Genomic DNA, 27643 nt, shown 5'->3' with positions numbered 1-27643 from the left:
GTCAAAGGGGACCCTCTGGCCCTCTAAGACTGCAGTCCCCATCATCCCTTCCCAGGCTGCTGGGAGTTGCAAATTTTGAGTCCCATTGAGCTCCATTTTGCACTATTTGTTCCTCAAAGGAAGAAGACCTGGCAGCCATTCATTCTGTTTTCAATCTCTTTTAATTCTCTTTTAAACGGTGCATGGCATCTTGTGTGTTTCTCAATTCACCTTTTACTATTCATTATATGGCTCTGGAAAGCTCAGAAAGCATCATATTCCTCTTCACACCTAAAAGGAGAAAATGACTTTTTGGACTGCGGCTCCCACCATCCACTGACCATCATGGCCCCTGGGATTGGGATCATCTCAGGCTCTGTCATCCTCAAAAAAGGAGCTTCTTGCCAGGAACAACCATACAACCAAGCGGGCAACCTTGTCTTATTTTTCAACCTTCCAAAATAGGATTGGGACTCCAACTCCCAGCGTCCCGAGGCAGTGCGACCCATGGCCATGGATGATGGGATCTGTAATCCAACTGAAGCACATGAATCTTTGGAGGGTTTCCTTAGGAATCCAGTTTGTCCCTCTGAAATATCAGCTCCTGAGGTTTGCGGACGGTCTCCCACCCAAGAATTAACCAGGGCTGGCCCGGCTTAGCTTCCAGGAAAACGCAGTACATAGGTGAGCGCATGGGAACAGAGGAAGCCACCATGTCTTAAAACCACCATACAGTCTGTGCTCTTTTATTTGTTTTTATGCGCCGCTGCAGAAAACGGATCCCCCCCAAAATTAAGTGTTTATTAGCCTCCTTTTCAGACAGAAGGGGAAAACCAAGAACAAAATGTGCCAAATGTAAACATGTTTTCACCCGCCGACGAACACATTGCGCCATCTGCCATGCGGCCGGCCCCATCTGCGCATCGTTATAAAAATAAGCCGTGACAACAAAACCATACAGTTATCACAAAATATCTGGCCCTTTTCAGGTCTCAAAGAGCGGATGGCGCACTTGCAGAATGTGTGCCGCTTGCGCACACGAAAAACACTTCGTTTTTGCGTTCGACCGTAAGGAAACCAGAAGTATGGAAAAGAGATCGTTTTGTTGCAAATGGATCTTTTGATCCCCTTGCATTGTACTTTTACATTATCGACACGCTGGCTGGGGATGGTGGGAGGTGTAGTCCAAGACTTCTGCAAAGGCCAGGGAAGACGATTGTGGAATAACGGATTATGTGTTATCATCGCTTGTCCTAGCGTCACCGTTTTTACGTTTCTGTACGGACTTCGGACAAAATGGAAATGAAACACAAAGGGATGGCTGGGGGCGGGGGGGGGGGAATCTGGTCTACCGAAAAGTAATAGGTTCATTTAGGACTAATGAATGACCCAAGTCCATGCGCCTCTGAAGGATGGACCTCTGTTTTTATGGGTCATTCACAGACACCAGGCCAAACACACACACAGAGGCACACACAAAAGAGAGGCTTCTTCCAAAACATGAGACAGACACAGAAATGGGGGGAATCCCTTTTCCCTAACCCTAACCCTTCACAAGACAGACGATGTGCAGAAAACCTAGAAGGGTTTTGGTCATGGCTATCGCTTTCTATGGAGAAGTCAAATGCTGGGCAGAAAGGATCCATATGAGGTTGCGCTGCTAAACAGGAGCTGTATGAAAAGCAATGGAGAACCGTCCATGGAAAGCGCATTGCAAACCCAGGAAGGTTCCCCTTTTGCCGCTAGATCTTCCAGGATTGATAGAATGTGCAATGTGCAACATGCACTCTGTAAAAGGTGGGGAAATGTTTTCATTTAACAGCATCTCAGATGGCCTTGTACACAGCCGGGATGCAACCAGAGACAGCTGTTTGGCCGAGCACAAACATCACAAAACGACACACAATGAGAATGCATTGCCTTATCGGGCAGCTCTTAGGATGTGCTTATGTTCAGAGGACAACAACAGTGTGACAATTGATACAACGACAACAGGAGAGGGTCCTCCCTTAACCCCAACCTCCATCCTTTTTCTCACATCAACAGAAACCGTTACAGATTCGCATCCCCCCATTTCCAAGGAACCCAAGCGGTGGGAGATCTAGTGGATTCCGGCATTTTGTCGGTACTTGGGTACCTGCTGTGTCTCCGCACCGCCGCTCAACCCCCTAAAATATGGTAAGAGTTGTAATTTTACTATTATCCATGTGCTTTGCTTCCCCGAACGAATGTGGGACGCTACTGGTAAAAGAGCAAACCAAACAGAATGCCAAGTCTCTACCCCGAGGAGGACCCTAAAATCCACTAAAAGGGGCGCTGGTCTCAGCGGTTCGGGTGAAGCCTTTTGCCCAAATTGTACCCAACAGCCATGTCTTTGTGGGAGGCAGAGGAGCGAAAACGGGGTCCTTAGCAACAACAATCCCACGGATCCGAAAAGAGGGAGGTTGAGAGAGAGGGACTCCCCGCAGCCAGGTTGGAAAATACTACACAGTGCTATTCTGTCCAAGGATCGGCCACTAAAAGACTGGGTTCTTGGTGCGGCGGCTGGTTCTGATGGGACAAAATGGCGTCTGGGTGCGATTTGGAGGTTTCCTCAGAAGCTCAGGGGAGATTAAGAGTAAAGACTGCAGCTACTATCTGAGTCACAAAATGCCAGTCCTTTGCGGCGGCAGAGCCCTCGGTGCCCAGCTCTCTCTCTCTCTGTGCCAACGCTGTCCAGCAAAACCCCAAAACCTGTTCCTACAGGGAAGAGGAAAGGCGGGCGCCGCGGGTCACGGACCCCCGCTGTAGGAATAGTCGGCCTTGTTGTGCATGACCAGTTTGTTGTCCACAAAGTAGAAACTGTCCGACTGCGTCTCGTAGGGATGGAGGATCATCTCCTGGACTGGGAGAGAGAGGAAGCGCACGGTTAGAGGTGCACGGAGTTCAGGAGAAGGTCTGCGCCGGCGTCCGTGGACAAGTTACTAAGGGGGCTTTTTAAAACCTTCTTTGTTAAAAGTACATATATACACTCATCCCTCCAAATGTGTGGCTTTGATATTTGTGGATTTGATTATTCACGGATTTGATGAATATGTTCTCTCTAGGAATATCTGGGTCCTCCAGTGCAACTCTGTGGTCAACTAAACGTCACACTGAAAGACCTAGAGAGGACACTCTACTAGGCCTTTGTAGCTCCTCCATTGCAGTTCTATGGTCAGTGTCTGTCAGATGTTGACCATAGAGTTGCCCTGGAGGACCTAGAGATTCCTAGAGAGGACACTCTACTAGGCCTTTGTAGCTCCTCCATTGCAGTTCTATGGTCAGTGTCTGTCGGATGTTGACCATAGAGTTGCCTTGGAGGACCTAGAGATTCCTAGAGAGGTGTCCTCTCAGGTCAAAACATTGTGTTTTTGGTATTTGCAGTTTTTCCATTTTCATGGGGGTCTTGTGCCCTTATCCCTAGCGAATATGGAGGGACAAGTGTGTGTGTGTATGTGTTTTTGTATATGTGTATAATAATAATATATACACACACACACACACACACACAATTACAATAGTGCACTAAAAACATTACCTTACAAACATGTATGAAGACACACACTAAGCATACGACGTAAAAAAGCGGTTACGCTGCTGTAAATCAGAATGATGCGAATACTTCCTACACAATATGTTTCACTTTTTCCCCATGGCTTCATTCAATAATAATAATAATAATAATAATAATAATAATAATAATTTATTTGTATCCCGCCTCTCCCTGTATTTGCTTAACTATTCTTCCCTAGATGGTCTTTGGGGTTTTTTTCACCACAGTTTAGTATAGAGGATCCTGCCAATGGCAATCATATATAATATTATAATACGCCTATGTATTTTTTTCCTATTTCTTCATCCAATCCCAAAGACATGTTTAATAGGAATAAGAATTACTAAGGTTTAATAGCAGCATTTGTTTTGGCAAAAAAAATTTTGCCCCAAATTACCCTGATGTTTTTACAGCGGAAAATGTAGGAGCGCTTTATGGGTGACGCTAGTTTTTCAACCTGGGAGAAGGCTTCTCTAGGAATCTCTAGGTCCTCCAGTGCAACTCTGTGGTTCAACATCTGCCAGACGTTGACCATAGACCCACGCTAGAAGACCTACAAATGCCTGGAGAAGCGTTCTCTCTAGGAATCTCTAGGTCCTCCAGTGCAACTCTATGGTTCCACATCAGCCATAGAATCGCACTAGGGGTCCTACAAAATGTCCTCCGTGTCATGGCCGCTTACTGAGGTCTTCGGAGAGCTGTGGGAACTCGTAGATGTGTTCGCAGGTGTTCTTGCTGCTTGGGATGCAGAAGCCGAATTCGAAGTCGAAGCTCTTCAGGAGCTGGTCCCGGAAGTAGTGGCGCTCGATCATGCGGAAGTTGTTGATGGGTTTGTCTCCCACCGTAAACTCCACCCTGAAGAGGAGAGAAGAGCGCAGAGAAAGGGAGGAACAGAAGAGTGAAAGACGCGGAAGACTAGTAGGGAAAAACAGGGAGGAAAAGCAAGGATGGCTGGGTGCAAAAAGACTTTGTAGAATGAAGCTTTGTTATCAGAAACCTTGTTAACTGACACATGTCTTTGCAAAGTAGTGCTGATCCGACGCATGGGGAGCAAAAATTCCCAGCATCCTTGGAAGAAGAGCATGGCCTTGTGGCAAAGACAACCCCTGGCACATGAAAAATCCCCAGACTGAACCCTAAGCCAACCTTGAGAGGCATTTTGCGCAACTCATCTGGATTCAAACCCAGCGACTTACGTGGCTCCGACCTGCCGCAGCCGAAGAAATGCCGGCGTGAACTGATAGCGGACGAATCGGCCGGCGTTGGGGTCGATATCCTTCTTGTCGCTGTGTTCGCGCTCTGGAAGCAAAGACAGCGCAGACACACCTATGAGCCCACATCGATATATACACTTGTCCCTCCATATTCGCTGGGGTTAGGGGCACAAGACCCTTGTGACTATGGAAAAACTGCAAACAACAAAAACATCACGTTTTACCTGAGAGGACACCTCTCTAGGAATCTCTAGATCCTCCAGCGCAACTCTATGGTCAACATCCAACAAAGACACTGACCATAGAGTTGCACTGTAGGAGCTACAAAGGCCTAGCGGAGAGTCCTCTCTAGGAATCTCTAGGTCTTTCAGTGCAACTTTTAGTTAAGGCTGACCATAGAGTTACCCTGGAGGAGCTACGAAGGCCTAGTAGAATGTCCTCTCTAGGAATAGCTAGTTCTTTCAGTGTGACTTTTAGTTAAAGCTGACTATAGAGTTGCACCGGAAGAGCCAGAAAGGCCTAGTAGAGTGTCCTCTCTAGGAATCTCTAGGTCTTTCTGTGTGACTTTTAGTTAAAGCTGACCATAGAGTTGCACTGGAGGACCTAGATATTCCTAGAGAGAACATATTACATATTACATTCTCTGTTTCGCGCGCTCACCGGAAGCCGGGGGTTTGGTGATTTCGAAGAGGATGGTGCCGGACTCCATGTCGCGGATCTTGAAGCGGGTGAAGTCTATCTTGTAGACGTTCTCCTCCGGGGTGCATAGGTAATCTGCCAAGAGAATGATCATTCAAAGCATTAAAAGGAAGGGGTTGTTTAATTTTACAATTTATTGTAGTATGTCTCCATGATTAAAACAATCCTCATTTGAGTCACATTATAGAGTGCAATCCGGCCAATGAAATTCGCCATATACACGCATATATGCGCAAATATAGTACAGGGGAAATATGGTGCATAGGAGTCATTTATTTCAAATCAGGTTTCTAGCCCTCATGGCTGGGGAGTCCTGCAAATGCACATCCAACGGCTGGCCTTCCTTCGTTATTCGTTTAAAAAATCAATTATGCAAAAACAAGAGTGCCAATTTGCCTAATTTATGCAAGTGATGGAACCCAGCTGAGTATCAAAGCTGTTGCAAAGCCAGGCCTCACATGCCACTTGGCATCATGTTCTTGCAAACAGTGCTGCTGCTGTCTGGAGGCCCTTCCCTCAAAAAATAAAGCAAAGGTGGCGATGCACAAATGCACACAAACACGCACACAACACTCCTGTTTTGTCGCCTCTGCATCCCCATAAGAGGCTTTGCCCTCTGACAGAACAAACCGGGTAAGCGGCTTTGCAGGCCATAAGCTGACTAGGCTAAATAGAGCAGAAGGGACCTCTCTCCCCTCTACCTTCCCAAAGCAGGGCACACCTGAAACCACCTTCCAGGGCACCATGTTTTGCCATGGCACCCTGGAGCCTAGACCTCCTTCCTCAGTTGCATCCGTTGCCCCATGGCATCATGCACCTGGAGCTCCTTCCCCTTGCACTCTGTGCCTAAACCTCCTTTCTCAGGCCATCTATTGCCCCATGGCACCCACTTGCCCATGGCATCATGCACCTGGAGATCCTTTCCCTTGGCACCCTGGGGCCTGGGCCTCCTTTGCCAATTGCATCCATTGCCCCATGGCATCATGCACCTGAAGCTCCTTCCCCATGGTACCCTGTGCTTGGACCTCCTTTCCCAATTGCATCCATTGCCCCATGGCACTCACTTGCCCATGGCATCATGCACCTGGACCATTTGCATCTATTGCCCCATGTCATGCACCTGGGGCTCCTTCCCTATGGCACCCTATGCATGGACCTCCTTCTTCAGGCCATCCATGGCACCAATGGCATCCCTAGGTGCGCTTACTGAGGGATTCTGGGGGATGAAGTCCAAGCATCCTCCAACCGTCACTGAGGACCACTGTTGCCAAGGCAACGCTGATGGGCATCCCCTTCCTCAGCAGTAGTTGCCATGGAAACCATGTCAGCCGTGTGTGTGTGTGTGTGTGTGTACTTGTGCATGACACATCTCCCCATCCATGCATACACACAACTTGACTTCTCTTCCATAGGAAAAACCCACTTTTCTCCCCCTTCACAGATAAACCAGAAATCAGATGCTCAGACTGTAACTCCCACAATGCGCCATTCGCACCTGGGCCCCGCCACGGACATCCAGGTCTGTTGCTTAACCAGCTTTGGTTGAGTAACTAAACGGCGAGGTCAAGCTATTTTTAAAAACCCATCACCTCCCCATAAGCCAGGTATAAGACGAAAGACGGAGATGACGGCGATTAGGGTATTAACAGACAAGAGAGAGAGATCTAGGAAGTGAGCCAAAGTAGGCCAGAAGATAACCCCAAGAGGAAACCAAGATTCGAAAACAGAGCAGGAAACCACATGGAAACCAAGTACAGACAAAGAGAGAGAACTGTGTTTTTGTCGGGGTTACAACTTGTTGGAAATGTGGCGCTGGAGGAGAGCTTCCCATCCAAAGGCTGTGCAGGGCTGGCAATGCTCAGCGTCCGAGATTTTATGGCAAACCCATGAATCGCAAAGGTTTTTCTTTAGGTAGGTTTCTGAAACAGAGCCTCCTGCACCTGGTCTTCGTCAGTGGTCTCCCATCCAAGGACCATCCAGGCCCGACACTGCTTAGCTTCCAAGAAGATTGGATGGGAATCCGGTACCTTTTGTTCTGTGTGCCTTCGAGTTACCTGCTGACTTACGGAGACCCCATTAATTTTGTATACTTGGAATATTTGGAGATGGGTTTTCCTCTCCCTTTTCTCAGTCCCTGGTTCCACCTGAATGACGCACCTGGCGCATCCTGACCCACAACCGCAACACGCACAACCCCATCTGTGCGACACAGAGATAATGCCTTACCTCAAAGGGATTTGGCGGAGATAAGTTCATTAGCGGTTGCCACGGCTCAAACGGAACGGGGACAGGAGCGCTAAAAATAGGAGGCTGATCCGCCAAGGGAAAAAGGATGGCCGGGCGGAAGAAGGCCCACGTACCAACGCCGGGGTCCCCAAAAACGCCCGCCACCTCGAAGCGGGGCCCTCTTCGTTTATTACATAACCGCCGGTATAATACGTACAAAGTAAAAGAGTTGGCGTCCAAGTAAGAGTTGCGCCACCAGTTCGACACACTTTGCGCATCGTAGGCCGCAACCAATGCAAATGCCCACCAGAGCAAACCTCGAGAGAAAACATTTTGCAAAGCGGGTGAAGTAACAGGACCCACTAATTTCAATGGGTCTCCTCTCCATGGGGCTAATACTGGATTTTAGTCTAATAAGGTTTCTATCATCATCATCATCATCATCATCATCATCATCATCATCATCATATAATAATAATAATTATTATTATTATTCCAACTGGCCTACCAGAAAAAAAACCACACATTTCTATTGGGAAGTTTGCAGAGACGCACCAAAGTGCAAGTGCAGTTGGCGCAACATGGCTGAGATTATTATATGTCTAGATACTCATTGGGAAGCATCCCAACATGCATTGGTGCCCATTGGGCCATGGGTCCCTCCGTTGGCCACCACTGCGCAACCGATGCCCATGCGCTGTAACACCACCGCAGCTCTTGGCGAATACGGATGTTGCAGAGCTACCCAATTAATTTTTGACCAAATGTACAGCCATTTTCAAAAGTGCCACGCCACGTGCCAGCCATGATCAAGATGGAAAAGGCGGAAACCCCCAAACTGTGCTCCAAAATGCCCACTTGCTCTGAATGGGAGACGGGCAGAAGGCCCTTCTTCTCATCTCCGCTTAATCCAAGCTAATCAGGTTCCGTGTTCGAGGGAGGCCCTCTCTCTTTCGCGTGAGGCCAGGAGAGCCAAGGAGGGTTTAATCCAGGCAATTGGGCAACCGGCAGAAGGGGATGCCTGCTGCTTAATCCCTTTGGAGGACATTGGTGCCCACGGTGCCCACAGCAAAGGGAGGCAGGGGCAGCGCAAGGGAGTGTCCATCTTGGGGAAGAAGCTGCCAAGAAGGTGGTGGCAGTGGACCAGAAGTCCAGGGGACAGAGATGTCCACTCCGCAGCCCACACTTGGGTCCCCCAAATCTTTTGGACTTCAACTCCCAGAAGCCGCTGCTGCCAGCTTGAAGGAAAGTCAGGAATGCTGGGAGATGAGGCCCAAAACATCTGGAGGAGCAAAGTCTGGGAGAAGCCATTGCTTTAGGAGGATGCAAAGCATGGTTTGCTGCCAGAGACGAATCCAGGCCTGGTGCGTTTGGAAGTGATTTACGTTGAGTTTTTAATAGGACCCCCAAATCCAAAAACATGCCAAAGCATGGCCCAGGCAAAGCAGTATGTGCTAAGCATTAATGGACAGAATGGGCAGAGTACCTCTGAGCATACAGTCAAGGTTTGGGATTGGCACCCGAACACAGCTTGCAAGGAAGTCCACAGGTCTCTCTTTGGTTCCACAGATAAGTCGGTTGGCATGCGCTGGAAAATGCTTGAAGCTCAAACTCAGGGGAAGTAACTTTGCCAGGAAAACAAGGTGGTGTTTCATTTTCGGTTGGGCTTCCACATCATCCTTGGTACCAATCCTAAGTATTTTTGTCCCTCTCAAAAGCATAACTACATAAGGCACCATAAGGAGCATCCATGATGTTGCCAATGCTGCCAAACTCAAGGTCTCCTCTCAAGTACTGGATCCGCACACAGAGCGGAATGAAGCCTCTTTAAAACGCAACTTTCCCAAGTCCAGCATCTGAAAATAATAATAACCATCCCCAAACAACAGCCAGGCGAGGCGGGCCACACGTTTCAACCGCACTGACTACAAAGTAGTACTGACACATTTCTGCCTTTACAAAGGGCTTATACCCCAAAGGGCACCATTTTGGGGCTTCTTCTTTTGTCTATGTAAAACCAGAGGCTTCCCAACCATCAAACTGGGGACATATTTTGCATTAAGGGATTACTGGGAAACGATAGAAGAAGACACATTTTCTGCAGCCGCACAAATTTGGCACGATCCAATCTTTCTTTATGCACCGCAACCCAAACCTACAAATCCCATGAAGGCCCATATTTAATACGACTCAATTTGCAAGAATCGCTGAATGACTTGCACCGACCTGTGGCCCTTCTGCATTCCCCCGGCCTCCTGTCTACACCGGAGCAATAACTCCAGAACAAATGCGGTCTGGCACCACTTTCGGGGCCGTGGCTCCATCCTGGGATGCCTAGTTTTCCAAGGTCCTGGGGTGCATTCTCACGAAAACTACCAACCGCAGGATTTTGTAGGATGGCACCATGGATGCCCAAAGGGCATTCATTCTGTGGGTTTAGGGGGGTGCCAACCCATTGCAGAAAGGCTGCCCTTTGACATTTGAAATGCTCCACCTTAAGGAGGGCTGGGATGTCTAGTTTCCCAGGGTCCAAAGTACCCTTCCTTCCAAAAAATAAAAAATCCCATCAAATGAAATCCAGGCTCCTGGAGGCTTTTCTAGGGGTCCCTCTGGGGCCTTCTTGGGCCCCACTGAGTCCATCCTGATGGAGGGAGGGTCTGCAGCCCTATAGATCTCCCCCCAAAGAAACCCCAAGGCCCCTTTGCAAAAGGGGAGCATCCTTTCCAGTGCAAGGAGCAGACCCTTCCAGAGCCCCTTCAAAGAGCCCCATCCCTCCCAAAGAGAAAGCCCCCCTGTTTTGGGGCTGGGGGCCAAGGGGGTCTTGGGCCCTGTCTGGGCCTGCCTCTTTACCCGAGGTGATCTTGGGCAGCCCCAGCACATCCTCGGGGCCGATGGCGCCTTGGTCCAGCAGGGCTGCTTCAGGGCTGTTGCCAGGCAGCGAGGAGGAGGAGGAGGATGCAGCCGAGGATGCTGCTGCTGATGCAGAGGATGCTGCTGCTCCTGCAGCGCTGCCGCTCTTCTTCACCTTCATGGCTCCTCTGGTCCTGCTCCTCCGGCAAGAAGGAGAAGGAGAGCAGGAGGAGGAGGCTCCCGTCCCGGGGCCTCTGCTGCCCGGCCCCGCCTCCGCCCCGGATGGGAGGAGCAGCAGCCAGCAGCAGCAGCAGCAGCAGCAGACAGGCAGGCCGGCCCCTGGGCATGGGCAGAGTGCCAGGTGCCCAGGCTGGGAGGGGAAGGGCCTTGGAGGCTTCCTCCTCCTCCTCCTCCTCCTCTGGGCACAGGCAGACCCTGGCCAGGCTGACAGGAGAAGGGGCATTGGGAAGGGACCAATACCAACCCTGGGCACAGGCAGAGTGCCAGGCCCCTTTGCCATGTCTGGAGGTTTAGGGAAAATGGGCTTGGGAAGGGGTCAAGAGGCGCCCTGGGCACATGCAGAGTGCCATACCCCTATCCAGACTGGGAGAAGGGGCATTGGGAAGGGACCAATACCAACCCTGGGCACAGGCAGAGTGCCAGGCCCCTGGCCATGTTTGGAGGTTTAGGGAAAGTGGGCTTGGGAAGGGGTCAAGGGGACCTCTGGGCACGTGCAGAGTGCCAGACCCCTGGCCAGGCTGGGAGAAGAAGGGGCATTGGGAAGGGGCCAAGAGGGGTCATGGACACATGCAGAGTGCCAGGCCCCTGGCCATGTCTGTAGGTTTAGGGAAAGTGGGCTTGGAAAGGGGTCAAGAGGGGCCTTGGGCACAGGCAGAGTGCCAGACCCCTGGCCAGGCTGAGGGTGCTTGGAAGGTTCATCCTCCTTTGTCTTTTTAAAAGGAAGTAGAAAGGTTTGGCTTTGTTTTTTTCTGGAGAGGTATCAGGACAAGCCCTGGGCATGTGCAGAGTGCAGACCTGGAGGTCTAGGGAAAGTGGGCCTGGGTAGGTGTCAAGCGGTCCAAAGTACCAATGCATCCTCCCCTTTCCTTCCAAAACAACCCCATAACATAGAAGGGGGGGGGGAGGCAGAAGAGGCTCCTGGAAACTTTCCAAGGGGTCCCTCTTTGGGCCCCACTGAATGCAAGGAAAGGGAGCTTCCCCCTGAGTCAGCCCCCAACTGCAGAGCGCCAGGCCCTTGCCAGGCTGGGAGAAGGGCCTTGGAGGTTTGCCTTTCGAGAGAAGGGGCTTGGGAAGGTACCAAGAGGACCCCTAGGCTTGGGCAGAGTGCCAGAGCGCCAGGCCCTTGCCAGGCTGGGAGAAGGGGCTTTGGGGGCTCCTCATCCTTTGTCTTTCAAGAGCGAGGGGGTCTTGGGAAGGTGCCAAGAGCACATTGGGAATGTGCAGAGTGCCTCTGATGTGACACTAATCCAGATCCCAGTGTGGTGTCATGGTTTGAATGGGGTTGGACTGTGACTCTGATTTCAAATCTCTGCTCAGTCAGGGAACCCACTCAGTGACCTGGGCCAAGTCACACACTCTCAGCCCCAGAAAACCCCATAAAAGCTCTTGTGGGGCTATTCTTTAGCACCCCAACATAATAATCCTGCAAGTGACCTATGACTCCAGTCCCCAGATTTCTAGCCTTAAAACTTCAGTTCAACCCATTGCAATGACCAAAGAAGTAGTTCCAATTAGAACAAAACTTGATATGAATTCCCTTTGTTTGACTTGTTACAGCCCTCTAAGGATTTGGAGGAAGGTTAGAGGGCAGAGGAAAAAGGGGGAACGCATCCGTCCCGCCGCAACATCCAAACATTTTCCCTCCACGGAAAAGATGACGGAGAAGGGAAACGGATGTCTTTTATTTCAAACCCAACTACAAAAGAAAAATCCCAGGAGGAAATAAATAAACTCGGGGTGGGGGTTAGGAGTAAAGAGTTGGCAGAACCAGAGAAGTTACTTTTCATCAGCTGAGAAGTAACTTCTGTACTGGAGACACAATAGTGTCCAGGGAGAGAGGGACCCAAACCGGAACAAAATAAAGGACACATCCCCTCCATCCTGTTCCATTCCTAACAGACAAAGGTGTTATTAATGCCAGGGACCTTTTTGGATTACAACTCCCAGAATCCCCCAGTCAAATTCTGGGAGTTGCAGTCCAAATAGGTTCATATTCCTAGTTTGGGATGGCTCCAAATTCTGGTTCCTTCTCCTACACTCCCTTCTCACACACAACTCCTGGGAGTTATAGTCCCTCCAAAGTTTATTTTCCTTGTTCGGGATGGCTCTGAATTCCAGTTTCTCTCCCTCTAAACCCCACGTGCCACTAGCCATGATTGACCAGCGACGGAGAAGCGTCCCTTAGTCCATTTTGGCCGCCTCTTTCTTGCGCTGGCGGCTTTCCCGGAGGATCTTGACCAGCGAGAGGAGGATGGGGACGGCCATCGGGAGGAAGAGCGGGATGTAGATGGCAAACTTCTGGTCATCGGGGAAGTAGAGGAGGTGGAGGAGCGAGGAGTGGAAAAAGGCCCGTTCGGACGTGGTGACGGCTGCCTTGCTGGCCTGGAAAGCGGTGTCCAAGCGGCCCTCTTTGAGCTCTTGCACGGCCTTCTGGGCCGACGCGACGGCGTGGTACACCTGGAAATATTTAAACCAGCTTAAAATGCAACCCGGGGCCATCCCTCCATCCTCCGCCTGTTCGCCTGCCAGCCCTGTACCTCTGAAGCCACATCGTCCTTGATGACGATGTTCCCAATCTTGTCCAGCAGCTGGGCCAGAGAGGTCAAAGTGGTGGAGACGGTGGCCACATTCTCCACCGTTCGAGCCCAGAGCAGGCGGTCCAGTTCCCAGTCGGAGAGGCCCTCGTTCCCAGGGTTCGCCAGCAAGGCTCCGTCCGGAAGCGGCCCTGGGGAAATCCCAAAGAGCAACCTGGGAGGAGGAAAACGGGAACCAAGAGAAAGCATGGAAGTGGAGGTACACGGTATGGGTCGAGCTGATTTGAAGAGCCATATCTCCCTTTAACAAGCCTAAATACCCTAAAGGCACCAGATCCCATCGGATCTTGGAAGAGAAGCAAGATCAGCCCTGGTTAGTACTTGGATGGGCGACTGTCAACGAATCCCAGATCATGGAGGTTCTGTTTCAGAAGACGAAACTGGCCAAACCACCTCTGCAGATTCCCAGCCTCCAAAACTCATGGGGTTGCCATAAGTCAACTTATGGGCACACATGTAACACTTGCAGAATTTAGAGCAAATCAAGCCTGGAATCTCCCTAAACTCCAAGGCTATAGTATTTTGGCCACAGCATGGGAAGGTGTGACTCATTGGACTATATGGCCTTTGGAGGGGGTCCCTACAGAGCTCACCGCAGCTGTGCCAGGAAGACCTCCATCACTGCCGCCATGTTGACGTCCACCTTTTTCGGGAGGGAGGAGGTTTCGTTGCCTTTATCGAGTTCAACATTGTATACCTGTTGAAGGAGAGATGGTTTGCAAAGAAATAAGCCTGGGAAATGTCTAGACTACAGCTTCCAGAATCCCCAGTATTCCAATAGAATATTGCATTTCTGTGGAATAGAAGCTTACAGAACTTCTATGGATCATTGATCTATTGGATTTGTGTTGTATTTGTTTTCTGTTTGTTTGGAAGCCCCATCCACTTCTTTTTCCTCCTCCTCCTCCTCCTCCTCACCATGATGCCACCCCAGCGTGGGCTGTGGAAGGCATTGGTTGGCACAGCCGCCCCATCCTTGCCCTGGATGTAGAGAGGCGAGTGCAAATGTTCCGGGACATACAGCAAGAAGTTGAGGACGGGGTACAGTGAGGCGGCGCTGGAGCCTACAAGGGGGAGAAAGAGGAGCTCCTCAGTACCAGTAGGTTTGCATGGCTGAAAAGGGATCTGAGTCATAGCTGGCTCATGTCGCACGGCCATTAAATCCAGTTTTATTTCCACGCCACTGCCCTGAGGCCTTGTTTATATAGGGCAGGACAGAAGTAACTTTTCCAAGCCCTGGATGGCGAGGGCATGGTACTCACCCAGCCGGGCTTCCACAGGGTTGATGACGTGGGGCAGGCTGTGGACGCTCAGTCTGTAGCTGGAAGAAGAGGCCTCAAAGCGGGGCGTGACCCCCAGCGCTGCATAGTAGAGAATCTAGGGGAGCAGTTGTGAAAAAAGTGAACAAGTGAACATGAGTGCACTAAGGACAGAAATCACAAGATGCAGGCATCTTACTTACATCTGACCTCTTGCTTGATGAAGAAGCCAGTGGAGCTTCGAAAGCTTGCAATAAGTATATTGTGCATTTCAGCTGGTCGATAAAGGTGTTTGGTGGATGAGTGCACCTAGCAGAACATGGCATTGTCCCCGGGATGCAATGACCACAGCCCCCAGTCTTTATGGTGATGAAAATCTCTCTGCTTTGAGCCCCACAAAACACTTTCCCAACTCAACTTGCCCCTAAACGCTCACTTGTGAGTCCACAGAGAATTCGGCCACGGGGCTCAGCTTCTCCAACATAGGCTTCATGTACCGAGAGATAGCTCCCTCAATGTCCCAGTGGACATCATGGGACCTCGGGTCCGGGTTCAACAAGCTGAAGGTGATCTCGTACCCTGGAAGGGAAAGGAAGGGTATATGTGAGTTAGATACACATGTGCTTTGCATGCCAGAAAAACAGTACTTGGGAATTGGAGTAGACATGCATCAAGCTGAGCAATGTTTTGCAGGCCAGAAAGCCACTTCAGTGGGGTTTGAGAAGACACAGATCGAACTGAGCTGATCCTTGTGTGCCTGGCGAGAGAAATGCCCCAAATTGGCAAGAATCTCATCTGCCGCCACCTGCTTTGCTTTGCTTCCACCTATGTTCCCCCATGGCTGGGATGCACTTTTTGCAACTCTAGCCGTGTTGAAAATTTGGGCAAATATATATATATATATATATATATATATATATATATATATATATTTGTGTGTGTGCACGCACACACACCCAACTTGTGCCATACCGAGACTGGATTTGAATGGACGCTTCCATTCGGCGCCCGGCTGGCCTATGAGAACACGGTCGGCCAGGGCCTCCGCGAGGGAGTCGGCCGTGAAGGACATGGCATGTGCCACCCGCTGCACATGAGCGTCCACAGCTGCCAGCAAGTCTTCCTTGCCCCGAGGGGCTCTAAGGATGGCATTCCGGTGCTTGCCAATGTACACAGCAACCTCCTGCAGAAAGATGGATGGAGCATCAACAACCGAATGAGACATAATTCTGCCCTCCATCCCACCATCATCTCCACCCTCTTCTTGCAAATCAAATACCTTTGAAAACGAATTTCAGACGGTTCCTGCCCTTCCCCTCTTCCCACAGAGGTCATCCCAAAACCTCTGGGAAGCCAAATCCCCTGATCCTGGAGGCTCCACTTAGCACAGAGTTGACATTAATCCCCCCAGGAGTACTTGGGAAAGCTGCATATACCCACCATACCCCTACAGAAAACAGTTTTGACCCCAATATGCCCCCAAACATCCCCTAGAGAGCATGGGGTGCATTCCTGCCATCTTTCCGGAGTTTCACCCCAGGCCATTTTGGAAGGAGCAACAGCTTACATGTGGCAAGAGAAGAGAGCTCTGTGGGACCACATAGACCATGATGGACCCCACGGGGGTCTCTTGCATCAGTCGCAGGCGGGAATCCACCTCTGAAAGGAAAAAGAGCAGTGGCAAAGTAGAGAAACAGGGGAGCCCTCCTTCCCTCCATTTCAGGGGGTCTTTATGGATTGATTCGGGCAGAAACTACATCAAAAACAACATTAACAAGCATCCCTTGCTTTTCAACAGATTGCTTTTTGATTATCCACTCTTTCAATGCTATTAATTTACTACCTGAACCCATTTATTCGACCCATGGTCTGCTCTTCTAATACTATTAAATTACTACCAGCACCCACTTATTTGATACGGGGTCCATACTTTGCATTTAGCTTCCAGAGCCCTTACCTTCCAGCGACGCCTGCGCCAGGATCGTTTCCTCCTGTTTCGTGGCCAAGCGGTAGAGCATCTCGTACTGGGAGGTCACACTGGTTTTAGCTGGGAGGGCAGAAAGAACGAGACAACCCAATTTAATCCAGTTTGACACTGCTTTAACTGCCTTGGCTCCATCCTGTGGGATCCTGGGATCTGTCGTTTGCTGTGGCCAACTTACAGTTCAAGGGAATCTCCACCTGCTGAGTCTTCCTGAAAGGGAGTTTGCGTTCCTGGCTCGTGGGCAGCACCCCTTTGGCAAACACAACCGAGACGGGCACCGTCAGCTGGAACTGAAGCAAAAAAACATTGGTCCCTTAGCACCAAGAAACCCAAATCGCCTCGCTCAGCCTGACAAAATTTGCACCATTCCCATATAAAGGTTATACTTTGGGTTCAGGTGCCCAACGCCTCGATCCGGATTACACTGGGATGCAGTTCCAGCACAGAACAGGACCTGGGTTTGAGTTTTAAGTGCAAAGAGGGAGTGGAAGCTGTGAAGTCGAAGGCTTTCACGGATGGCATCCATAGTTTTTTGTGGGTTTTTCAGGCTCTGTAGCCATGTTTATTCCTGACGTTTCGCCAGCATCTGTGGCTGGCATCTCAAAGAATGCTGGCATGGAAGAGAGTGGGGTATATATATACTATGTGACCCAGGGTTGGGAGGAGTGATTTCCAGTGTTGTTGAACGGCAAGGCCTCAGAGTGGGAAGACATGCAAGGAGGATGTGTGTCTCTTTCGTTGGTGATCCATGGTCTCCTGGGAAAACCCTGATCCTGGGTGGTTTTCCTGGGTCATGATTTTGGCGTCGCATCCAGAACACGGCCCCATCGCCCCCAAAAACGACGGAATGGACGCTGCTCTCACCAGGAGGGTGTCCAGCTCTGCGATTTCGGAGTAAGGCAAAGAGGCTCTGTAGGTCTCTGTGGTCTTCCACCAGAGAGGCAGCCCCACTGCGATGGCGATGGTGGCGAAGGCGAGGGCGGCGTACTTCCCCCGGGCCTTCTCTGCAGGGAGGAAGGGGAAGAGGAAGGCAAGGCTTCATTAGCAAGGCGGAAAAGCAGACAGGAAAGTCACCCGCCTCAGGTCCTGGGTTCAAATCCCCGGCATCTTCCACACAGGGATGAGAAAGACCACATTGGATCTACTGCCCCATTGACTTCTCATGCCCTTCTCTAACCCACATTAGAACAAGACTGGGATGCATCCACACTGCAGAATTAACGCGGTTTTGACACCGCTTTAGCTGCCCGAGGGGCTCAGTGCTGTGGAATCCTGGGATTTGTAGTCTTTTGGGAGGCACTGAGCCTTCCCTGTCAGAGAGCGCAGACTACAGATCCCAGGAGTCGCATGGAGAGGAAGCCACGAAAGCTAAAGCGGTGTCAAACCGGGTTAACTCCGCAGTGCGGATGCAGCCTCAGAAGCTCCAGAGTGAATCCGGGGAATAAAGGAGAACGGGGCGCCTTCCCTGCTTCCCTTCCTTACCTGCCGCATCCATTGCAGCCACAGCAGAGGCATGGGCGGCCATTTTCTCACGCGGAAGTCGCCCCGAGTCAGCCTCCCTCCAAGGCGGGAGAACCGCAGTCCCAACGCCAGGGGACCAATGAGAACGGAGATCTAACTGAGAGGCAGCCTCCTGCGCCAATCAGAACACTGAAAGGGCGAGGCCTGACTGAAGCGAACGCTTGCCAGTCCGAACGTTGGGCACGCTGCAAGGGGCGGACCAAAACAAAGGGGCTGGCCTATCCCGTTTCGGCGTCAATGTGACAGACAGCGAGGCTGGCCAATGAGAAGAATACCCAGAGATGCCTTGCTTCGGTATGGAACGCGGGAAGGGCCAAAAATGAAAAGGTAGAGCCTGTTTTTAACCCTTGCTCTGCCAGGATAGGCAAGGCAGAGAGGTCTCCCTGTTTTAAGTGGATGATGGGATTTATTGTGGAGGACAGGAGCTGTTGTATTTATTAATATTGGCCAGAAAGAAGTAGTAGCAGCAGTAGCTATTATTATTATTAGCACCACTATTGCTAATTAATGGTGCAGTGCTTCCATCCTCATCATCAATATTAATATTAAACTATGGTGATGATATGTATTCTTTTGTTGTTGTTATTGTGTTGATTTATTGGTTATGGTTTTATGGCCTCCTTATGTATTGATTTTCTCATTCATTGCAATCCCTTCTTGATGGAAAGAAAGCTGGAGAGCAATGCTTGCAGCTTTAAACCTTGTCCATTTTCAGGCTCCGCCGCTCCTCTCCTTCAATAAAAGAGCCTTGTCTGTGTGTGACGCATTTGCACACTAGATGCCGCCGTGATGCGCTGGCGCACTGATGGGTGCGCTTTCAGTCGATAACAAGGAACATCGGCCATTGAATTTAATCCAGTTGAGCGCTATGTTTCTGTGCGGGTCATTTTTACCCCCAAAGGACACAATAAAGCAGCCATGCCAAGACAGATCTCGCTTCACTCCTCTATGGTTTATTAGTTTGGGGGAATATTTCGGTACATGGGGTGCGTACGGAGCACATGGCACACAACCTCACATGCGCACGGTCACACACACGGCAGCGACAGGCTCCTTGCCCCATAGTGGCCCATGGCGCCCACGTGGCACAGGGGACCACCGAAAGGGGGCATGAACACGGAGCGCCACTGCAAAGCTATGGCTCACACGGAAGTGGGGAGCCCCACGAGAGGCTCAGGGAGCAAAGGAGGACCCCAAATATTGGCAGAAGGGTGGGGCGGGCAGGCAGGCAGAGAGGGGTGCTGGAGTGCCTGGCAAGGGGGCAACCGCTCTCCCAAATCAGGGATCTCCTGCCAGCCTTTGCAAAACAGAAAGGGGTGACACCTGGGGTGACACTTTCACCCCGAAAGCCGCTTTTGTCTGTAGAATGTGGGTGCGACAAACACCTCCCTGATGCTTCCAAATGCAAATTTGCAACTCACATTTGCAAAGTGAGCCTGGGTTAGACTTGCTGGTCTACGACGACCCTGCAAGATAGGTCAGGATGATGCTTTCCTTGGATGACTTACAACAACCCTAGAAAGTAGGTCTATGTTATGGCTTCCCTGGACGACCCACAACAAGCCTGCAAGGTAGGGCTGGGTTATGGTTTCCCTGCTGACCCACAACAAACATGCAAGGTAGGGCTGGGTTATGCTTTCCTCACTTCTCGCCCACAAGGACCCTGCAAGTAGTTTGGGTTTCCAATTCACCTCACTGCCCTGCAACGACCCTGCAAGGTAGGTCTGGGCTCTAATTCTCCCCCACTGCCCCACAACGACCCTGCAAGGTAGGCCTGGGGTGCGTTTTCCATCCCCATCGTACCATTGCAGGGTCCTATCATTTCTTCTTCCACTCACGCCATTTGCGCATTGGGCGCCAGACACTCCGTGGCTACTTGGCTCTCCTCTCGTGGCTACGATAGAAAAAGCTCAGGCGAGGGGGGTGCAACTGGTGTGGCTGGAAATGAGGGCGGCAGCAAGAGTGGCAGGGTCCGTCAGTGGGGCAGGGGGCTACAAGCCGGCCCTGGAAGGGGGCACGGGGGGCACTCAGTAAGCGTGGTTGGCTACGTAGAGAGACTGCCCCGCGGCTCCTGCATCGTCGCCAGAGCCTTCGTACTTCCCCAGAGCTGCCAGGCTGTTGGCCTAGAAAGACACAGAAAAGGAAGAGATCTTGGACCCAAATTCTTGCCCACAATGGGATTCCCTACTTCCTAGACCTTTGCATTCAAACCAGGAACACCATTGGGACTTCCTCCAAATAAAGGCATGCCCAAATCCATACCCACTACTCTTGAGGGCAGTGGAAGTGCCCAACAAATGCCCATCTCTCCATGCCCTCCTTTACCTCGGCGCGCTTCACAAACTCCTCAGTGGCCAAGTTTTCGTTCTCCCGTTCACCCCGCCAGGCGCTGAGGGCCGAAGCTTGCAGGGCCCGGCCGTAGGAGAAGGTCAGTGCCCAGGGCTTGGGCAGCGGGCAGTTGTTGATGGCGTTGAGGTTGATGGAGGCCTCCTCCTCGCTCTGCCCGCCAGACAAGAAGGTGATGCCTGAAGGATGAATGCAAAAGGGGCATTGTCAGAGCCATTAATACCTGCTTTTAGGAACCACACACACACCATTGGGGACACCAGGTAATGAAACCAAGGATGGGACCCAAGAAAGCCTTGCTTTTCCCCTGCAAGGGTCTTCTTCCTAAACTCTGGAACTCCTTTCTTAGGGAGGTTGGAGACCCGTTTGCATTGCACAGTTGTAACACTATGAATTACACCTGAACTGCTGTGGTTCCATGCAATGAAATCTGAGGATGTGTAGTTTGTCTGCACCTTTAAGCCAGGATTATGGCCACCCTGTGAATGTTTCCTAGGGTTTTCTTAGACCAAGAATACTCAAAGGTGCTTTGGCCAGTCCTTTCCTCCGAAACACAGCTTCACAGCACCTGGGTTTCCCTGGTGGTTTCCCATCCAAGCCCTAACTGGGGCTGACCCTGCTTAGCATCCAAGATCAGATGGGATCTGGTGCCACATCTTTGTGCGCTTCCAAGCTGATGGTTGACTTAATGCGACCCCATTAATTTCATAGCCTACCTGGCACAGCGGGTGGCACGGTGCGGCGCAGGGCTGTCACGGTGGCCATTGCGATCTCCTCGGCCCTGTATTTGGTGGGGCAAGCATGGCCAGGGGTCACCATGTTGGGCTTGAGCAGAGTCCCTTCCAGGTAGACGTGGTGGTCGCTCAGGGCCTTGTAGACAGCAGCCAACACCTGGAAAACAAAACACAGGGAGCCTGAGATGAGGAGACAGTACCTCAAAGTTTAAAAGGGTCCAAGAAAGTGGCACCACCGAGAATTAATCGCAAAACCAGGACCGTTTGGGGGCATGTCCATTTCCACCTCCTTCGAAGCCCTTACCTTTTCGGTCACATACTGGCAACGCTTCAAGTCGTGGTCTCCATCCGGGAGGATCTCTGGCTCCACAATGGGCACAATGCCATTCTGTGGCAGAAACGACAAAATGAGCATTTAGAAGAAGACGGTGGCATGTACCAGGGACCTCCTAGCAGACCAAATTTGGCCAAGAGGGGATGTCCTCACCTGCTGGCAGATGCTGGCATAGCGTGCCAAGACATTGGCATTCTCCATGATGGCCAGGGAAGACGGTGTGTGCTCCGTGATCTTCAGGACGCAGCGCCACTTGGCAAAGTCGGCCCCGTCCTTCTTGTACTGGGCACAACGCTCTGAGAGCCCATCCAGACCTGGCAGAGAGAAGAGAGGGAGGAAGCACAGAGGTGTAGTGGAAACTGGGCTCTAGATTACCAGTTTTGGGGGTTTGTAGACTGGGCTAGTAGAGGCTGCAAAGTCCCAGTTTTGCTGGGTTGTGAGTCTGGGCTAGTGGAGTCTGGGCTCCAGAGTCCTAGTTTTGGGGTTTTCTTTTCATTTGCAGGTACAGCAGTATCGTCTTGCCACCTGCGTGCCATGCACCAGACCTCCATAGCCATGGTTGCAATCCTTAGGCATAGTTGTAATCCTCCAACCGTCATACCTTGGGTGGTGGTTTCTCCATCGGTCCCAGCAAGGGGCACAACTCCTTTGTCCACCTGCGAAGGAAGGAAGCACAGCTCCACTGAGGCAACAACACCCATGATCCACTGGGGACAACACCACCTCCTTTCCTGGCCAGCAAAGCCCCTTCCTCAAAGTCCCCAGGGCATCTCAAAAGTCTGTGGCTCTTGGCAAGGAGGCAAATGGCTAATGCCAAGGAACCGGGCACATTTCTTAACTTAACCCTAACCCTTCCCTCAATTGTAGTGCCCCCTTTGCAAGGGGATTCTGGGCATTCCTGTCCAAAAAATAAAAGGAGACTGTTTCCCAGCCATGCATGCACCCAACTACATTTATGTTCCCACCCGTCGTACCTTGATGCCGACCACAATGTCCTTCTCCTTGATCATGTCGACGAAGGGGGTGCCGTCATCCGCCTTCTGGTACATGGTTTCGTGGAAGAAGATGACGCCCCCGATGCAGCTCTTGATCCGGCTGTCGGCACTGAAGAGGATCTGGCGGTAGAGGCGGCGGTTCTCCTCCGTATTGTCCACCCCGATCTGGTTCAGGCGCTTGGCCATGCTTCCTATGGGAGACGGAAGGAGAGGCTGGGCTCGGAAAGGTGTTATGGGGTCCCCCATTTGGACACACCCCAAAACACCTTTCTGAGCCCCAGTCCCCACCTCTAAAAGGGGTCCATTTCTTGGCCAGAGATCTGGCAAACCCCATGATATGTTTATTTTGCTAGAAAGGAAGAAGCTGGTGGCATTTAAGAAAGAACTGCAAGAAAAAAGAGGGGCACATGCAAGAAAGAACTGCAAGGAAGAAGCTGGAAACATGCAAGAAAAAAGCATACTCCTATTATCAGAACGATAAGTCAATGTAAATTACTATTGTCTATAATGAGACATACTCATTCAATGTTTAGGGGTTGCTTCTTGTTTTCCTCGGTATCCATACTGTGGATAAATTGTGGTCTTTTGGCTAGGTACTATATACGTGTGTGTGTGTGTGTGTGTGTGTGTGTGTGTGTGTGTTACTCAGGAGCGGCATATTCTGTTATGCATTCCAAGTGAGAAAGATATTGCATCATGCGCATTGTATATTAAGCAGGTACCAGCACTACTTGTACACCTGCCTTTTCTACATGTCTTATTGCCGCTCTATTACTAGTGTGTCTCATGATATACAACTGTATTTTTACATTGACTAGGAATACGATTACAGGGTAACATTACACGTCGCTCCCTTAATATTGGGACTTACCAACGGACTCATCTGCGGCCAAAATGCCCTTCCCCGGGGCCACGATCCGCTGGGCGATGTCAAACAGCTCTCCCTTTCGCTCCGTCGTGAGCGCTGAGTAATGGAGCGTCATCTTGGCAAACATCTTTTTCCCTCTATAATTTTATTTAAAGGGTTTCTCCTCTGCTTTGCTACTGGAGGAAGGAAAAAAATGCCACTTGTTTCTACCTTAGGCCTTTGGGTCCCCATAAATCGGGGCAGAATAACGTAAACCTCTTGTAACAGCTCTCCTTTTCCTCTCCCTCTTGTCTCAAAAGAAATGGAGATAACGCCCTTCAGAAATTACAACCCGTGTCCCCTTTTCCAGGTGGACAAGAGGTGGGCGGAAGCCGCGTGCACAAAACACACTCTTGCCCATGCTCAGAGGCACACTTTGCTTTTCTCATTCACCCCCAGAGAGAGAGAGAGACCCTTCATTCATCTCCATGCCCAGGTTCGTGCCACCCTCCCTGCCCAAAATCCCTGGCTTCCTCTCCTACTGACGGAGGCAAATTATGTAAGGCAGGGTGGGCGTCCTTGCAAAAGCTGCCATGGACACGTGTCTGGCCCTGTGGCACAATCCCAGGCAGATGGCACAGAGGCACGTGGGCACCCCCCCCCCATGGCCTGATTGCCAGCTAGACATGAGGATTATGTCCAGCAAAGCTCACAACAACAGAGCTGCCCAACCCTCCTCCATCCTTTCAGTCTTTTTGTCTTATCCGAATGTTCCCATTGTTTTGATCAGTTGCAAAAACCATCCCCCCCCAATCTGCCATCCTTCCAGGTGGGTCAGACTACAAACCCCATCATCCAGCTTTAAACAGGAGGTGATAGTTGTAGTTTACCCACCTGGAAGGTGCGGGATGGATGCCGGCTTCAATGGGTTCAATGTCTATTATATATTCCCTTCTTTGTGCCGGAGAAAGACGCGACTCAAATATAACAATATCTGCAATAATAATTGCAGCAAGTGTGGAAAAATTGAGATAGAAATAAAGAGAATCATAAAAACCTGGAAAGGTTGAGTGCCCAACTGGCATGGCATGTGGGCATCTGGGATTACCATCCAAGACTGGCGTCTTGGATTATTGATTGCTATGGGCAGTCAGGCCCCACTGGTTCATCTCTCAAGGAGTGCCCATGGTATGCTGGCATTGCGACTGGCACCTCAAATTGGGCAAAATATTCTGTCTGAAGTTACCCCTCCCCAGTGCCAGCCAGTGGTTCAAAAAGGTGTCCCGAGAGGGTGACCATCACCTTCCCTTCTCCTTGACCGATCTGTCTTTCACCCCTTCCAGGTGCCAACGTGGCATCTCCATTCCCCACCATGATTGTGGCCTCCATGCCAGTCCTGGGGGCATGTTCTTTACCATCCCAGCCCTGTTTCCAGATGGCACCTTGAGCTGTCTGTCTTGCTCTCCATTCATTTTCCATGTCTGAGCAAGATGGCCACTCTCCATGTCGCCACAAAATGGCCACCAGAGTTTCATACCCACTTGCCATAAAGAACTCAGGCCAAAATCTCTCTCTGGTGATGCCCAGATGCCAAGCTGTGATGCTCCCAGGTGCAGGAGGGGAAAGTTTAATACCCAAATATCTGTTTGGGCCTGTGCGTAGCAATAGGATATAATGGAAAATACACCATTTAGTGGGTTTTTTAGTGGGCATCTTGGAGAAGTCAGGGGCACAGGACAACTGGCGAAGCAAAATGGAGGGCATGATTGGCAAAGGAATAAGGTGGCTATGGCTACCTCTTTCAAAGATGATCCTCCCTCCTTCCCTCCACAAAAACTGTGCCAAGAGACTTGGGTTTCTGACTTATGTGCCAAGAAACAGCCAGTCCTCAAGCACGCAGAATAGGAATAAATGCACTTGTTGTTTCCCTTCCAAAGAATGCAAAGAAACCACCAAGTCGGAGAAAAGAGGGGGGTATAAAAATGGCACCAAAAGCAGCCCAATCCAGCCTTGGCAAGTGCCAAGAGCTTGCCCTCAATTCCACCCAGAAAAAGGAAGGTGATTGTGCCAATAAACTCATAGAGACCCCAGAAAGACCCCAATTTGGGGTGGGATGGAGGGAAACAGCCTTGGTTGGCAATGACAACTTGGCAGGGCCTGGCATGGCAGGAAGGGAAGATTGCTTTTATTCAGCTTTTTGAGATTCCATTTTTAAAAAATAAATAATGCTAGAAGAGAAGAGAGAAAAATCATTTCTTAAAAAGGGACTTCAGAACTGGCAAACTGAGGCATGCATATGTGCGAGTGTTACCATCCTCCAGACCTGGCACACTTTGTTTTTCCTTGGCAGCAATGAGAGAGTGCCTCTGAGCATCCACAGAGGGCAGGGCACTGCTTTGGAGATGGAGAGGGAACCTGAGGAATTCAATGGTGAGGGAGCCCCAAATCCTATTCCTCCCAGGCTGGCAGTGCCAAGGGCACCCAGAAAGGTGGGCACCTGTGCCAAGGCAGCCCCTAGAGACCCACAACAGACCCCTAATTCTGGGAGGAAGGGAGAGAAGGAAAGGAACTGAAGCTGAGGAACTGAATAGGGAAGGAGCCCCAAATCCTATCCGTCCCAGGATGGCACCTGTGCCAAGGCAGACCCACAACAGACCCCTAAGTCACAGAGAAGGAAAGTAGGGCAACTGAGAAAGTCAATGGGGAGGGATCCCCAATTCCCATTCCTCCCAAAGCATCCAGAGAAGGGGCCACCTGTGCCATGGCAGAAACACCAGGGACCCCTAATTTTTTTTGGGGGGGGGGATATACTAAAACAAATGACAGGACTTGCCCAGAGGAAACCATACTGGCCCATAGGAATCCATTGGAGAATACCTGCCCATAGGGAACCATTGGAGATGCTTCCTATCTTTTTCTATGAATACGTAAATCCCAATGCTTCCCTATGGGCAAGTTATTCCCTATGATTCTCTATGGGCAAGTATTCCCATAGGGAACCATTGGAGATGCTTCCTATCTTTTTCTATGGGCAAGTGTTCCTCAATGTATCTCTATGGGCAAGGATTCTCCAGTGTTTCTCTATGGGCAAGTGCAGTCATTGGCTTTAGTATTTGGAGATGGAGAGGGAACCTGAGCCATTTAATGGGGAGGGAGCCCCAAATCCTATCCCTGCCAGGCTGGCATTGCCAAGAGGGTGCCCCAATTCCAACCATAGAAAGGGGCCCCTTGTGCCAAAGGACTAGGCAGACCCACCAGGGACCCCCCAATTTTGGGGGGAGAGGAGGAGGGAAGAAAGCAGCCCCTGGGTTTCCCTGGGAGAGGAGATGGGGGACCCCTCTTTTTGGGGGGCAGACCCCCTTCCAGGGCTGGCATGCAAAGAGAAAGAGGCCGATCCCTGCCACCCTGGACCCGATCCTGGCCCCTCTTCTTACCTCCTTACCTTCCTTCCTTTCTGCTGCTGCTTCTCTTCCAAAGGCTTCTGGCTCTGGATGCCGCAGAGCTACGTGACTCTAGAGGGATGGGGAGGGGCGGGACTAATTAGGATATACCACGCCCCTCCTCCCTTGCCCCTCCCCCTTTGGCCCCCTCCCACCAAGAAACCTGGACTGACCAAAGATGCAAACTTTCTGCACTTAATTCCCAGGCCGTTCCTTGCTGCTGAGGGTTTGCTCTTGCAGCCCCTGAGCATGTGCAGAGTGCCAGCTGCACCTGGTTGCAAGGCTCTCCTTCCTAGATTTAACATTGCAACCAGGTGCAAAAAGGGATGCTTGGATGGAAGAAGGAACAGATGCCTCTCCTGTGCAAATCCTGGGCTTGCCTCCTCCCAAAATTCAATGCAGACAAATGCAAAAATGTCGCATGCATGCCGCCAAACTAAAAAATGCACAACCCTAGGATGGGGGATACTGGGCTCGGCAGTACTACTTCCTCAGATGCATCAGGAGCCAGGAGTGTGACGCTGCAGCAGCAAAGGCAAAGGCGATCAGTTTGCATTAGCAGAAGCGTCAAACTTTGCCATTCAACCTTCTTTGCTGAAAAAACATGTACTCTGCACATGCCTAGGGAAACCGCATCCATCCCAGCCAGAGGTCTTACAGCAGGATTGATGCTGTACTATTGTAATATTGATGCCGGCACCAAATGCGTTCCTACCATTGCTTTCATCCAAGGCTGAGAGTGTGTGACTTGGACTTTCTAAACCTCTGGACACTTCAGGGTCTTGTCTGCTAGTTCCTTCCAAGCTG

At 50.8% G+C, this 27643-nt stretch overlaps 3 protein-coding genes across 7 annotated transcripts; all 3 read right to left on the bottom strand.

Moving 5' to 3' along the window:
* Positions 1 to 24: 24 nt before the first annotated feature.
* On the bottom strand, positions 25 to 10790 carry UNC119 (unc-119 lipid binding chaperone). Of its 2 annotated transcripts, XM_089483977.1 has the most exons (5): positions 10543 to 10790; positions 5428 to 5541; positions 4750 to 4852; positions 4236 to 4408; positions 25 to 2863 (listed from the first exon to the last, which is right to left on the bottom strand). In XM_089483977.1, exons 1-5 carry the CDS (start codon positions 10721 to 10723, stop codon positions 2751 to 2753), a joined length of 684 nt encoding a protein of 227 aa, XP_089340103.1. In that variant the 5' UTR covers positions 10724 to 10790; the 3' UTR covers positions 25 to 2750. The 2 variants fall into 2 exon arrangements, with proteins under 2 accessions (XP_089340103.1, XP_089340104.1); XM_089483978.1 differs by lacking the exon at positions 10543 to 10790 and having other exon boundaries at positions 27 to 2863.
* Positions 10791 to 12444: 1654 nt separating this feature from the next.
* PIGS (phosphatidylinositol glycan anchor biosynthesis class S) lies at positions 12445 to 18211 on the bottom strand. Its single transcript, XM_089484151.1, has 12 exons — positions 18102 to 18211; positions 17484 to 17623; positions 16798 to 16909; positions 16593 to 16682; positions 16203 to 16294; positions 15608 to 15818; positions 15072 to 15214; positions 14639 to 14753; positions 14295 to 14440; positions 13970 to 14073; positions 13320 to 13530; positions 12445 to 13239 (listed from the first exon to the last, which is right to left on the bottom strand). Exons 1-12 carry the CDS (start codon positions 18142 to 18144, stop codon positions 12964 to 12966), a joined length of 1683 nt encoding a protein of 560 aa, XP_089340277.1. The 5' UTR covers positions 18145 to 18211; the 3' UTR covers positions 12445 to 12963.
* An 862-nt stretch (positions 18212 to 19073) lies between these two features.
* Positions 19074 to 26940, bottom strand: ALDOC (aldolase, fructose-bisphosphate C). 4 transcript variants are annotated; one of them, XM_089483857.1, is made up of 9 exons: positions 26839 to 26940; positions 23421 to 23593; positions 22529 to 22740; positions 22156 to 22210; positions 21708 to 21868; positions 21525 to 21608; positions 21203 to 21377; positions 20466 to 20665; positions 19074 to 20263 (listed from the first exon to the last, which is right to left on the bottom strand). In XM_089483857.1, the coding sequence occupies exons 2-9, from the start codon at positions 23542 to 23544 to the stop codon at positions 20168 to 20170; spliced, it is 1107 nt and encodes a 368-aa protein (XP_089339983.1). In that variant the 5' UTR covers positions 23545 to 23593; positions 26839 to 26940; the 3' UTR covers positions 19074 to 20167. The 4 variants fall into 4 exon arrangements, with proteins under 4 accessions (XP_089339983.1, XP_089339982.1, XP_089339985.1 ...); XM_089483856.1 differs by having other exon boundaries at positions 26831 to 26933; XM_089483859.1 differs by having other exon boundaries at positions 23421 to 23590; positions 26839 to 26929.
* Positions 26941 to 27643: the final 703 nt, after the last annotated feature.

Source organism: Sceloporus occidentalis, unplaced genomic scaffold (assembly GCF_023333645.1).
Source record: "Sceloporus occidentalis isolate IW3139 unplaced genomic scaffold, rSceOcc1.0.p SCAF_21, whole genome shotgun sequence".
Classification (NCBI taxonomy): Eukaryota; Metazoa; Chordata; class Lepidosauria; order Squamata; family Phrynosomatidae; genus Sceloporus; species Sceloporus occidentalis.
Note: the sequence above shows the minus strand (reverse complement) of the source record. Positions and strands in the feature narration are given on the sequence as shown.

Excerpts from the sequence above, each read along its gene's own strand:
- UNC119 (XM_089483977.1), bottom strand. The coding sequence starts at position 10,723 with ATGAAGGTGAAGAAGAGCGGCAGCGCTGCAGGAGCAGCAGCATCCTCT. Across the intron at positions 4,853-5,427 it reads CACCAAACCCCCGGCTTCCG|AGCGCGAACACAGCGACAAG; the intron begins GTGAGCGCGCGA and ends CTTTGCTTCCAG. Across the intron at positions 4,409-4,749 it reads CTGCGGCAGGTCGGAGCCAC|GGTGGAGTTTACGGTGGGAG; the intron begins GTAAGTCGCTGG and ends TCTCCTCTTCAG.
- PIGS (XM_089484151.1), bottom strand. The coding sequence starts at position 18,144 with ATGGCCGCCCATGCCTCTGCTGTGGCTGCAATGGATGCGGCAG. Across the intron at positions 14,754-15,071 it reads AATTCTCTGTGGACTCACAA|ATTCTCTACTATGCAGCGCT; the intron begins GTGAGCGTTTAG and ends CTGCTCCCCTAG. Across the intron at positions 14,441-14,638 it reads CCCTGTGGAAGCCCGGCTGG|GCTCCAGCGCCGCCTCACTG; the intron begins GTGAGTACCATG and ends TCCCCCTTGTAG.
- ALDOC (XM_089483857.1), bottom strand. The coding sequence starts at position 23,544 with ATGTTTGCCAAGATGACGCTCCATTACTCAGCGCTCACGACGGAGCGA. Across the intron at positions 22,211-22,528 it reads ACATTGTGGTCGGCATCAAG|GTGGACAAAGGAGTTGTGCC; the intron begins GTACGACGGGTG and ends CTTCCTTCGCAG. Across the intron at positions 20,666-21,202 it reads CGTGCCACCCGCTGTGCCAG|GCATCACCTTCTTGTCTGGC; the intron begins GTAGGCTATGAA and ends TTCATCCTTCAG.